This window comes from Anser brachyrhynchus, assembly GCF_964034855.1.
Source record: "Anser brachyrhynchus genome assembly, chromosome: 3".
Taxonomy (NCBI): domain Eukaryota; kingdom Metazoa; phylum Chordata; class Aves; order Anseriformes; family Anatidae; genus Anser; species Anser brachyrhynchus.
The window spans coordinates 16,323,137-16,335,243 of NC_137696.1; the positions used below are offsets into that span (position 1 = coordinate 16,323,137).

Sequence of the window (12,107 nt, forward strand, 5' to 3'; positions counted from 1 at the left end):
CTGAATTAGGCTGGGCCTCATGTTGTTGGGACTTCCATGGGTATCACTCCCTTGTCTAAGAGACATCCAGAGGCCTAATGTCTTCGTTCTGTGTGACAGCAAGTAACGCAGGTACAAATTGATTGCTACTAGGCAACACAACAGATTTACGTGTGTTTTGTTTTAAGAAGTAAAGGAACTCATTTTCTCCAATCGTCTTTCTGGATGCAAGGAAATTTTGGCTATCCGCTTCATATTTGCTATGTAAGTCTACTTGGAAAAGGAAGATGATGCATGACCATCTGCTTTAAGCAATCAGCATGATAGACTCATCAAGCTCTCAGTGATATCTTCAGGCTTTTCTTGAGGTGGGAGTATGCATTAATCAGCCAGACAGCGCCAAGTGCTGCTGCTCCTAAACGAGGTCTCGCAGGGGCACGAGGTGCCTCGGGGTTCTGATTCACAATCCGAGATGGTTTACTTTGGGATGACTGTTCAGGTTAGTGCTCTGCCTCTGCTTCAGGGACAATTCAGTTGCTTATGTAGCAGCTCCTGCGCTGCCACAAATTACAGGTTGGCAAGCGAAGGAAAATTGAAATTGGTGCCAGTGTGCCATTGCAACCGAGCTGTGCCTTGCATCAGTTCAGAACTGTGAAACACTCATTTCACAAGGAGCTGAGCCACCCTGCAGCAGGGTGAGTACCCCTTGCCCCCAAGAAAAAGAGGATTAGGTGGGCAGCTGAAAGGAGAGCTGCTGCATCTGTCCTGTGATAATCTGCCCCGTTCAAGTATTGGAGCCCTGAACTCCACAGTGATCTTCTCCCTCTTGTCTTCTCCCTCGTTCTTTCAGTGTCCAATCCCTCAAAAGCAAAGTGGGTGAGGGAAAAACAATTTCATCCTGGTGTGATGTCATGAGATCTTCCTTAGCCAGTCAGAGATGTCAAGTTCACCACCAAGATCCATTGTCCAGCAATAAAAATGCTTTTAAAAGGGAATTTTTTACAGTGTTCCTCTACTTGTATGGAAATTAGTGGTTGTGCAATCAGAAGATGTTTCTGCCTATGAAGGACCCAAACAAGGACGTGCAGTTCTCAGAAACTTGTGAATGTCTTCAGATTTTAGTAGGTTATTTGTGTTGGATGGGACTCATTGCTCTGACATGTATGCAAATGCAGGTGCATTTTGCATGCAATGACAGTTCTCTCTGGTTACAAAATTTGATCAGGAATGTGTATTTGGTCGTTCTGCTGTTTCATGTTTAGTCTGGGGATTGAATAGTGGCAGTCTCATGTGAAAGGCCTTCATCCCAGTGGGGATTTCAGCATAGTCCCTGCCATGCTTCCAAGTTTCACTGTGCAAGCCCAAGCTTGAACAGCCTTCAGTATGTCCGCTTTTCAAAATACCCTTCTCTATCATTGTCTTCATCACCTTTGTGAAGTATCTGTCACCTTTACGGCCCTTCAGTCCCCAGAGATGGAGTTAGAATGTGGTCTTATGTTCATTTGTGCCTAAATTTGCCTTTGTTTTTCATCTATCACAGTATATCTCATTTTCCTAGGCTGTGACCAACCAGTACAGGGAAACTAAATTTTGAAATTGCCTATAATTCCATTTTATCTAGAAAGAACAAAAACATTTGTCACAGTCTGCGTTTTGTTTGTGCCTTTCACTTCAGCAGCTGAGCTGATAGCCTTCGTTGCTCTGCCTCTAGCTTCCTTTTCTTCAGAAAGGGGGAAAAAGGAGAAAAAGCTTCTGTTTACATGCCTATAACTCAGTACAGGATATTTGAGGCTTGCTCATGTGCTGCTACTGCATTTCTCATTTTTATCCCTTTCTTATCCTGTAATCTGGTCCACTTACCCTTCAGAAAAAACAGGTTATTTACCCTCCTGGAGGAAGCGGCATGGAGAAAAGGTTGTTTTTCCCCCTCCTGCCATATGGAGAAGAGAGAATCTGAGAATAATGCGTGTAAGTACGGCTCAGCCTTTGAAGAAACATCTCACTGTGAGATGGCTGTAGTTGTTCCAGATTATGCTGCTTATAAAAACAAGTGGAATTGTCCCAAATTAGTCCACTGCACTCATGTAAACTGTGACTGATTCTGGTTTCTCGTTGAATGCCAGGCTGTAGGCTGTGGTTGCTCAGAAGCTCTTATGCAATGCCTGTGGGTATTGCAGCGCAGGGGCATGAGCAGCGGGTGAAAAGAACGAGGACAGATGTCTTGGGGTAAATCATTTCTGCCCAGTCAAAGCTTTCAGATAATAAATACAAGATAGGCTCGCTTGGTGACACTGCCCATCCTCAACTTCTGCTGATCTGCTGGGAAGCAAAAGCAGAGCTGTTGCTGTCACCTTTAAAGGCATCCTCTCCTTCTGGAGCTATTATGCCCAGCTGTCTCCAGCTGAAAACACCTTGTAGATGTCAGCGGTTCACATTATCTCTCTCCTGAGAATGCAGTTTCAAGAGGCATCTTTTTGGCAGCCCTACCAGCTGACACAGCTCTTGTTTTACTCTTGCATCACTGCCATAATTGTGCTGGTAAATTATTTGTAGGGATGCCTGATGAGCTGGTTCAGGGAATTGAACTGGTTTTAAATCAAACATTTTCCTTGTATGGCCTTACAAAATGGTTGTAGGAGCACATCTGAGGGAGGATCAACAGTTCTCTGTGTCTTTCTTTACAAGCTCCTTTCTCAGGACTGTCTGTGCTGGGGATCTGAGGGTAGCAGCACAGTTGCTGGTGGATCAGTTCTGTGCTTTCCCATACCAAACAAGGTAATGTTGTTATCCTTAAGGTTGAGAAGGTTTTCCAATTTAAAGAACATGTTGGGCTACAGGGTATCCCAACCTCTGTCCATTGAACAGCCTTTATTAGGAATCTATTCTGGAATTTTGGAGATGCCCATAATGAACCCCATTCCTACCCAGCATCACCTTTTAAAAGTAAAATTAGCAATGACTTTTTGCCCTCCTATATATGCAACGCACCCCCATTCCCACATTGCTCTGCCCCCCTGAAACTCCCATGAGACTCTAATGCTAAAAAAAATTGGCAAAAGTTTTGCAAAGACTATGTGTAGAAGGTTTGCTCAGAAGGTTTTTAGATAGCTGGTGTTTTCATCCTATTGGTGACTCGAGGGAATGTGGGACCGCTAAACCAGGAGGTCTCAGACACTATGCAATTGAATCCTTTGTAAATGCATGGGAAATAATGTAGGTATTTTTGATAAATTTGCCTTTATTTATATTGAACAAATGTAACTTGAGTATAGCTAGTAATTTAAAAGGAAACTGTACTTGAAAATAACACAAATGCTTGCAGGAGGTAAAGAAGAGACTAGCAGGTGGAAGAGTAGAACAGAGAGGGACTGAGGCTGAAGCAAGGGTTAGGTGTGCAAGGAGGAACACAGAAGTAGAGATAATAAGGGTTTAGATTGGGGAAATTAGGTGGGATTGATGTGATGGGAATATTTATGCAGTGCTAAGCCTTCAGTATTACAAGAAGGGCAGAGGATTTCTGAGCTGTATGTTAGGTTGGGGTGTTGAAGAAGAGAGGTTTTTTAATGTGGCTCAGGTTGCTGTAACCACCGAGTAATTAAATAAAAATTCATGGATAGAGACCGTATCTGTGCGTTCTTTCAGTAGCACTATGTGTTTCAAAACACACCTGCCACCTAAAACATGGTACCTGAGGAGCGTGCTTGGGACCAGCTGTGCCAGTAATGGAGAGAAAGTAGCTGTTGGGGCTTGGGGATGCTCGGTTGGGTCCTTGTTCTGCCGCGGGCTTCTGGAGCAGTCTCAGCCTCAAGCAAAATGGGAAGGTTACTCTGAATCGCTGCATCTCCGGTGTGTGTTGGACTCAGCCCATATGGAAATAAAATGGTGTTTTTATTTGAAATGCAGGAGTTTGAGGAGCGTGGTGCATAGTCCTTAGCCAGCACTAAGAACTGGGAGACTGGAGCATCCCAAGCATCCCGTTTTGGACCTTACTTGCTAAAACTGAATTTTTTTACCGAGCTGTTTTGAACAACATGGTGTTTTTTTCCACTGGAGGTCAGAGATATTTTTTTAAGGTCCAGCAGAGGTACGGTGTGAGCTGTATTTCTAAAATAAAGGGCAATGCTGCCAAATTTGAAGTTGTTTTAAAGAAAAAGGCAGCAGAATTTTAAGGAACTGAGACACTTTTGCTGAAATGTTACCTCACCTGCAGAAAAGGAAAGTCATCAACCTGGTGAAGATATATGTGAGTACTTCAGCTCACACCGATGAAGATTTGCAAAGTTATTGAAAACTTTAAGTAAACTTGTAAAAGTAGTAACATGATTTGACACTTGCAAATAGCAAGGCTGCCAGCTTGCCCACGACAATAAAAGACAAGTTTGGGCACTGAACGATGCATTTTTCTGATCTGATAGCACCTGCCTTTAATCTTTTAAGTAAACATTTTTTCAAGATGTAAATTTTTATGGGATATTTACTTTCTTCAAAATCGATTTGAAATACATGGAGGTATAGTCTTATTTCCGCTTAACCAACCAGTGTAAATCTGCCTTAGAGACAATGATATTGACTTTAATCACAAAACAGGTCTTCCTCCAGTACATGAATGTTTCTTTCAAATGAAAACCGAGTAGAAATTAAAATAAGAATATGCTCGCTGAGGTCATGTTGTGGGCAGTTCGGATAGAAAAGCACAAGTGCAAACTGGTAGAAAGGCAGGTGAGTCTCATTTGAAGAGGAGACGTGCTCTCTAATTGTAAAGTTAAGTTTTTCATCAAATGTGATTGAAAGTAAAGCAGTTGAGGTCAGTGTAAAGATTGAAAATGGGTGTTTTAAACACTAGGTGGTGCCATTGTGTAAAGTTGCCTTTCCTGACGACAGCGAAGGTGAAAACGATGTTATGAAAACTCGGGAGTAAGAAAGCGTACAGAGAAGTTGGCAATTTCAAATGAGAGGTTTGTGGCACAGGACGAGTGGTTTTGTAATATGCAGATGGAGACCGAATAGCCTGGGAGAGAGAGCTGTATGAGTTCGATTATGTTAACCTTAGGTCTGCTTGAAAGTATTTGCCTTTTTTTATTTTATTATTATTTCACATGGGAATAGAGAACTTAACTCATACTATGTGAATCTACGAGCCATCTCCTAGCAGCTTTATATAGTGAATATATCAAAGCAAGCTTCCCTTGTGTTACTTCAAATACACCCTAAAATGCCTTAGGATTAAAGCAATCATCTGTAATACAATATCTGTGGCTCATTGTTGATTGGCTCAAAACATGAAATACAGCTTTTTTTTTTTTCTTTTCTTGGAAGAGCCTATGTGCTTCCTTCATTGTCTACTTCACCAAAATTCTGCATTCCTTGTCTAATCCTGAGATATTAAAATAATTAAGTGGGATAGTCACAGTTTCACTTAATGAAGCATAATTGGGGTTTGGGATACTTTGATATTAAAATTAAAAAGAAAACACAAAAAAATGGCTTCACTGAGCATACGCAGCTTTATTTCTATTTATTGCTACCTGTTTTAAGCAGCAAACGGGGAGCTTGCTTGCCTAAGGACAGTTGGACTGTCCTGCTAACAACTCTTTTAGCGTGCTAATCTTTATCACAGAGCGTGTGCAACCCTGTTTTATTGGACCCGTGAGAAGAGTTAGCTCTGACCAAAGTGATCATTATAATTTGAAGATGTGAAAATTTGATTACATCAATGTTTATTCTTTTAGGTAAAGTGGTTAAAAGAAAATCAAAGTTTTGCAATCACCATTCAGATAGAGTTGCTATATGTAAATGATGTATTATTAATTAACTTGTTGGGAGAAATGTGTTTAACTTTATCCAGCAAATGGCATAGAATGATTGTTCTTATTGAGTCAGATAAAATACGTTTTCACGTGCTTTGTTATTTAAATATATAAGGTCCTAATAACAATTTATGTGACCTAGAAAACACCAAAGAGTTGGCATCAATTTTTAAATTACTTCTTTCTTTCCAACCAAGAACCCTGTTCTGTAATAATATCTTACACACAGGGTTGCTTTATTATAGATGTTGCATGTACTTTAACTGCTGTGCAAAGCACCTCTCCCATGTAATTACACAAACATATTCTTAATTAATATGACTCGTGTTAGCGTGATCGAGCAATGGAATATTTTTTAGGTGTGTTTTGCAACTCTGAAAGAAGGCTGACAAATGAGGAATGTGGTTATTAAATATCGCACATCTCATGAAGAAATCCTCAGAAAGGACAAGGCCGGGACACCTTTACTGACTTTATTGTGATGAATTGTCTTAAAAAGCCCTAGAACATGTGTTGGTGCAGGAATTGCAGTATCCTGTGCTCTTCTTGATCCTTAAGGATCTGTATAGAAAAGTGTTGTCAGATACAAAGAGCGCTTGGGGCAACTGGAATCGTTTGTTTCAATGTGGAACAGCTTGACTATATCAAACTGAGACCCCACTGTATGATAAGGTAACATTTTTTGTGTTCCCTACATCTGTGATTTAACCACCGGCTACCCTGGCAATAGCACTATTATGCTGCTCAGCTCTGTGCTTTGGATCAGTTGCTTTTTTATATGTTCATGCATTTTTCCATCTGCCGATGCCTGGAATACACGCAGGAATTTTAGGACTGGGAATGAAGCTAGGAAATGGATATGGCTCCTCTCCCTATGTCCAGTAATTTTGCCACTCCATTTGGAACTGCTGTAAGACAGCACAGAGGATATATCACGATTGTGATAATCATTAATGCAAATAAGATTGTGCACGTGCGTGTGTAGTCATGCAGAGAGATGGTTTTGGAGCTGTGATTTCATAAAGCTTTTGAAGTTGTGGCCATACAGCTAATGAAGGAGGAGGAGTGGGTAGATTAAAAATAGTTACTTCCCCGGGACATTTAGCTGAAGCAGCTTGATTTGGTAGAGTGCCACTTGAGGGGTAGATCAGCTAGCTGCATGTAGGGAAGCAGGGTAATGATGTGCAACTTGCACGACCAGTTCTGGAAGCAAAAATGAAGTGAGGCATAGGCCACTGTCCATCTCCAAACTCCCTCCACAATATATAGACGGGGCAGTTCGTGGCAGTGCCAGCAGGCATTTTGCCATACCTTCTGGAAGCTCATTACGCTCGCTTGATGCCAGTCAGTTGCAAACTAGTTGAACGTTGAGAAATCTGTTGGGACTGTTGTGGAAATTTCCAATGATTTTAGGGAGGAGAGTGAAGCAGTTTCATAAATAGTGCCCATCCTCTCTCCCCTTCCCCATTACCCAATGTGAACAAAAATGTTGGTGAGAAAGAATACTTTTTAGGATGCCACAAGCAGACAGTGTCACATGTGGACAAGTGGACTCGAGCCCTCCAAGCTACTATTGCCAAGCGTATCAATCGGAGAGCAGGCAAGAGAACAGATGCCAGCAATTTGGTCACTACAAGTAAAAACCCTGTAAGGTGTCTTGATGCTGGAGTATGTTATCCTGAGGCAGGTTTGGAAAACCATTGGACACACCAAGAGGAGATGGCAGTGCTGCTGGTTACCAGGATGGCAACTCTGTCTGGGAATGTGGTGGCGGAAAGGGAACTCTTAACCCACAAACCATTGGGAAGGATGTGCTAGATCAGGCAGCAGGCATGCCAAACTCATGCCTTGTCTTCACCTTTATTCTCTCAGGATCTGTAGATGTGAGGATGGCATGGCTGCTGCAATGGCTGTGTTTCTCACCATACTGAAAAGAGACATTTCTGGTCACCTTTCAGGGCTTTAAAGAGAGAGGTTTCAGCTGGTCAAGACAGTCCCGGAGCTGTGGGGGGCACACAGGTATGCAGACAAGACCTGCTCAGATGTGAAGCAGTGCAGTGAGGGATGAAAAGTGACAAAAAGCCTGACAAATAGGTAGGGATGTGTCTGTAAAGCCAGGAAACCAACAAACGCCCTCTATAAAATTCTTCCCTTGCCAATAAAGATTATTTAAGGTGACATAAAACATCAAAAATTCAGCTCAATTAGAGCCTGAGGACATCACTTTGGGGAGGTCAGCTTAACTGCCCTATCTGCTTGAATGTCTTTTTTTAGACAAGCCCTGTGTTCTGGTGATTGCCCTTCCTCCTAGATGTATGGCTCCACTAGAGCCATACTCATTTGACTGTTTTCCCATGACTGCTCAATAATAGTGCAGAGGGAAACCCACAGAGAATTAATCCAGTCATGGTTGTGCTAATTTCCAAAGAAGCAAGTGAAAATAAGGGGAGTTTGTAATAAATGCAATATAAAACCTGTTTACATGACCGATTCTTATCCCCACCCCCAGCAGCCTGGCCTTACCTCATTCCAGATTCCTGATTCTAGCTGAAAGCATTTCTGTGCTTTCCTGTACCAGAAAAATTCCCTTTTTTTATCTTGGCTATGAAAGACTTGTATGAAAGACCTTTCAGTGGAAAGAGGGAATCAGTCTAAATGTGTTGCTATTGAAAGAGGATGGGTTTATGGTCACGTAGTTTGGTGTTCTTAAGAGGACTATACATTTAATCTTTGATCTAGAAATGATTTTAAGAGTCTGCACATAAGCTAAAAGAAGTCCTATCTAAATGTGCCATCTTCAGCTCCAGGCATAACTGGAAGGATTGGGGTCTTTTCTGAGTGAGTTTTCTCACATACGATTTCACTACATAATTTCAGGGGGCTTTCTCTATCTTCATTTAGCTGGTATATCATTTTCAGAGAAAACAATTTGATTTTTCAGTTCTGTATTCAGGGACAAAGTAGATTGTCCTCTTTGAGGTTATAGTGTCTGTTTAATTATTTCTAGGGATGATGCGGACAGTTGGGTATTCAGACTTCTTCCAATCTGATCTGTGGAAATAGTAATTTCAATAAAGGCTAGGTAAATCTTTGCATATGAAAAGAATGTTACTAAAGAAGTATTTCCCAAATTTTAGAAAATTAATATGGTTTGAAGCAGTTCTCTGACTCGAGGGATTGAGTCACCTCTGAAATGCATTGGAAGCCTGAAAAAGTCTCAGTATATTGAAAGGTCAGCATCATTTTATGTCTTTATGGGCAGTAGCAGACCTCAGATAAATAAAGCATTTAAGCATGTTTAGTACCAGTGAAGCCAAAAATTTATAAACGTGAATTTTAGAAGAAAGAAGCATTTAGAGCAAAGAAGTCATTTTGGCACTTTTTTAAAAACCAAACATTGACCTTAGAATGATATACTAATCTAGGCAAGTGGGCATCTACATTGAAACCTGAAAAATAGCAAGGGCATATTCTTGCAAGTGAGAGTTGAAGAGATGACAGAAACACATCCCCATTATCCCACCCCCCACTTTTCAAAAATGGAGGGCAGTTTCTCTTTGTGGTCCTGGAAGCACTTCCCAGTTTCATTTTTTCCTGGTTAGTGTAACAGGCATCCTCCATCACTGTTAAACAGTGCCTTTGCCACCGCTTGCAGAGGCTTATATTACCCTACTTGTTTTGCCTTTCTGTAGGGATATATGATTCCCATATATATAAGAATCCAGTATATATTCCAATTCTGTCAGACTAATGAGTTTCCTAAATACTGGCTTTTCATCAGAAACGTACCTACGAATGCAGGCTGTTCTTGCAACATGGAGTATTGTTCAACCTGTGCGTTGTGTATTTAACTATGAGAGAAGTCTGACTCAATGTATATATTATTTTTGTAAAATAGACAATTAACTAAACTCGGTCTTTATGCAGTAAACATGCACTTTGGATAATCTTTTCAAAGAGAATAATGCAGACATTACACCAATTCTGATATGTAGAAGATGATCCATAGGGGAAAAAGATATATGTGCACGAGTCAATTATTTGAGAATAAAGCCCTTAATTTCTTCAGGCTCTATAAAAAGAATTTGGGCATCTGGACATATTTATTTTAGAGATATAGGGGTAAATCTTCAGCACAGAGCATAGGGAGTTAACCATGGAACATTCATTAACGTTAATGGGATTTCTATGGCTAATTCCCCACACACTGGCTGAAAATTTAGCCCAAAGAGATTTGAAAAGTGATGTTGAGAAGCAAGTTGGTCGGTTAGCCTGATTACTTTCATGTTATTAACTGCTCTATCTGCCACTGGCTTTGCATGAGCACTGAGATATACTTAACAGTTACTAATAAAGGACTATATACTAGATACTGATTCTCATATGGAGGTACACTAGTGTAGTTATATGAGCAAATTTTAGAATACTCCTTTGGGGTATTTTCAGAAAAAAAACACACCAACAACCAAACACAGCAAAGCCACAGAATAAAAAGAAATGTATATATATTAAGGCATGTTTTTAGACAGCAGAACTGGTTTGTATTTCTGGTATCTTTAGTATAGCTTTAGCATAAATAGAAAGTATAACTTAAAAAAATAAAATGAATGCTGTATTATTAGGATCTAAATTCAGAGTTGACCAACTCTGAGCAGGGAGTTGGACCAAAAGACTTCCAAGTTCCTTCTAACCTAAATTATTTTATGATTTAGATTTAATGTAGCACTTTTCTTAACACCTTTTTGGACTAGTTTTCTTTAGTAGAAGAAAAGACAGGAAAGTCAGTTTCTGTTTATTGTAAAATTTTGAAGAACGTTTGAAAGCTAGGCAAACTTAAAATATTTCATGTACTAAATTAATATTGTTTTAAAAGGAAATGCAGACTAATTATAAAGGTTTATCAGATTTCTGTTCCTGTTTTTTGCTGTGTTAAGAACATGCAACAGAGATTGTGCTTGAAATGTGAATGTGGGCGTGCATTCATATGTTTGTTCACATTTCTATTTCTCTTGTGCGTTAGCGTAGGGGAGCTATTCCATTCCTTTTGCAGTTATTATTTAGAGCAGTCAATAGTCAGCCATTAGAGGGTGCTTCTGCACCAAGGAGCACGCTCTTCTTAAAACCTTATTTGCTAAACTTTAAGTGAAGAGTCATTTTATGTATCCCAGAATTACCCAATTTCTTCTTTAATTCGCCTGGTGCCATTCTTGGAATTCAGGGGATTAAAATGGGGATAACTATAGGTGATTCAGAGAGGGTGGAATGACTCAGAGCAGTTAATTACTACATTTTGTAATTGTTTATGTAAAAACAAAAAAAAATGTATATAGACCCCATGCAATTGAAAAATGATACAGATGAACATCTGTGCTGTATAGCACTTGCTTACAATATTACTGTCCCTTTTAGAAATGGGCTCATTCTTTGTAACTCCACTGAATGCAGTTGCAGTAGGAATAGTAAAATAGATATAATTCATAAGTTTTTGCTATTTCTAGAAAAGTTAAAACTCTCAGGAGGATAAATGGGTTTTCTGTCTTGAATTCTCATGACCTCACATTCAATAGCAACCTTAAAAATGATACATCTGTGCTGGAAGATAGCAGAACTGGGACCTGGTTTTATAACCATTTGTCCCAGGAATACTGTTTTAAAGTTAGCGCTTATGAACCTTTGAACATTGGTACAAAGTGAGGGAAGGAAAATGGAGGTAGGAAAATTTCTGAAAGAAAATTCTGCCATTACAGAATCAGTTCCCAAGACTGAATAAAAGTCACTACACTTCAAAAGTGGTCCATAGAACAAAGCAGTACCTCTCAGTTATATGCCCAATAATGTTTAGATGATGAGTGCTCAGCAAAGAAATCTACCACCTGCAAATCTTTGTGAAAGCCAGTCCCCAGAGATGGTGACTGAAAATACTCCTGAAATACTGAAAATACTGCTCCCAGAGAACGTGGCTCTCCAGGAGACATCTTTGCACAAATTTCCAGATAGCATAGCTAAGCATTTCTGATATCCAACTGCTTTTGAAAGCTGACAAAACTTCCAAAGACCTTCTCTAGTAAAATGTTGAGGGACAGCTGGTGGAACTGTCCCTGAGCTCAGAAGGTGGGTAGAGACAGAAGTCTTTTTCAAGAGCTTCTTAAGAAGCCATATGTCCTCCTAAGACTTAAACATAAAAGGTAGCAAAACATCCCTTCGGGCATAAGTATCCAGGTTTTTGTTGCACCTGTGTCTGTTGCTGTGTTTGTGGTACCATCTCTGTGTCAAGGGCTGTGGGTCTTGCTGTCTCCAGTGTCTGGAGATTTTGTTCGATCA

At 40.2% G+C, this 12,107-nt stretch overlaps 1 protein-coding gene across 12 annotated transcripts in view; it reads left to right on the forward strand.

Annotated features, from left to right (window-relative positions):
- Positions 1-12,107, forward strand: part of WDPCP (WD repeat containing planar cell polarity effector) — a 152,209-nt gene that overhangs the window by 23,729 nt on the left and 116,373 nt on the right. For 6 of the 12 annotated variants that reach the window (XR_013948312.1, XM_080584728.1, XM_080584727.1 and 3 more), the window contains exon 1: positions 2,591-2,754. The exons of the other annotated variants lie outside the window; for them this stretch is intronic. Coding sequence is in view for 5 of the 6 variants with exons in the window: in XM_080584728.1 (XP_080440854.1) it covers positions 2,606-2,754 (149 nt within the window). In the remaining variant the exon portion in view is untranslated. Of the gene's footprint in view, positions 1-2,590; positions 2,755-12,107 lie in introns of those variants that run through there. 12 annotated transcript variants of the gene reach the window in all.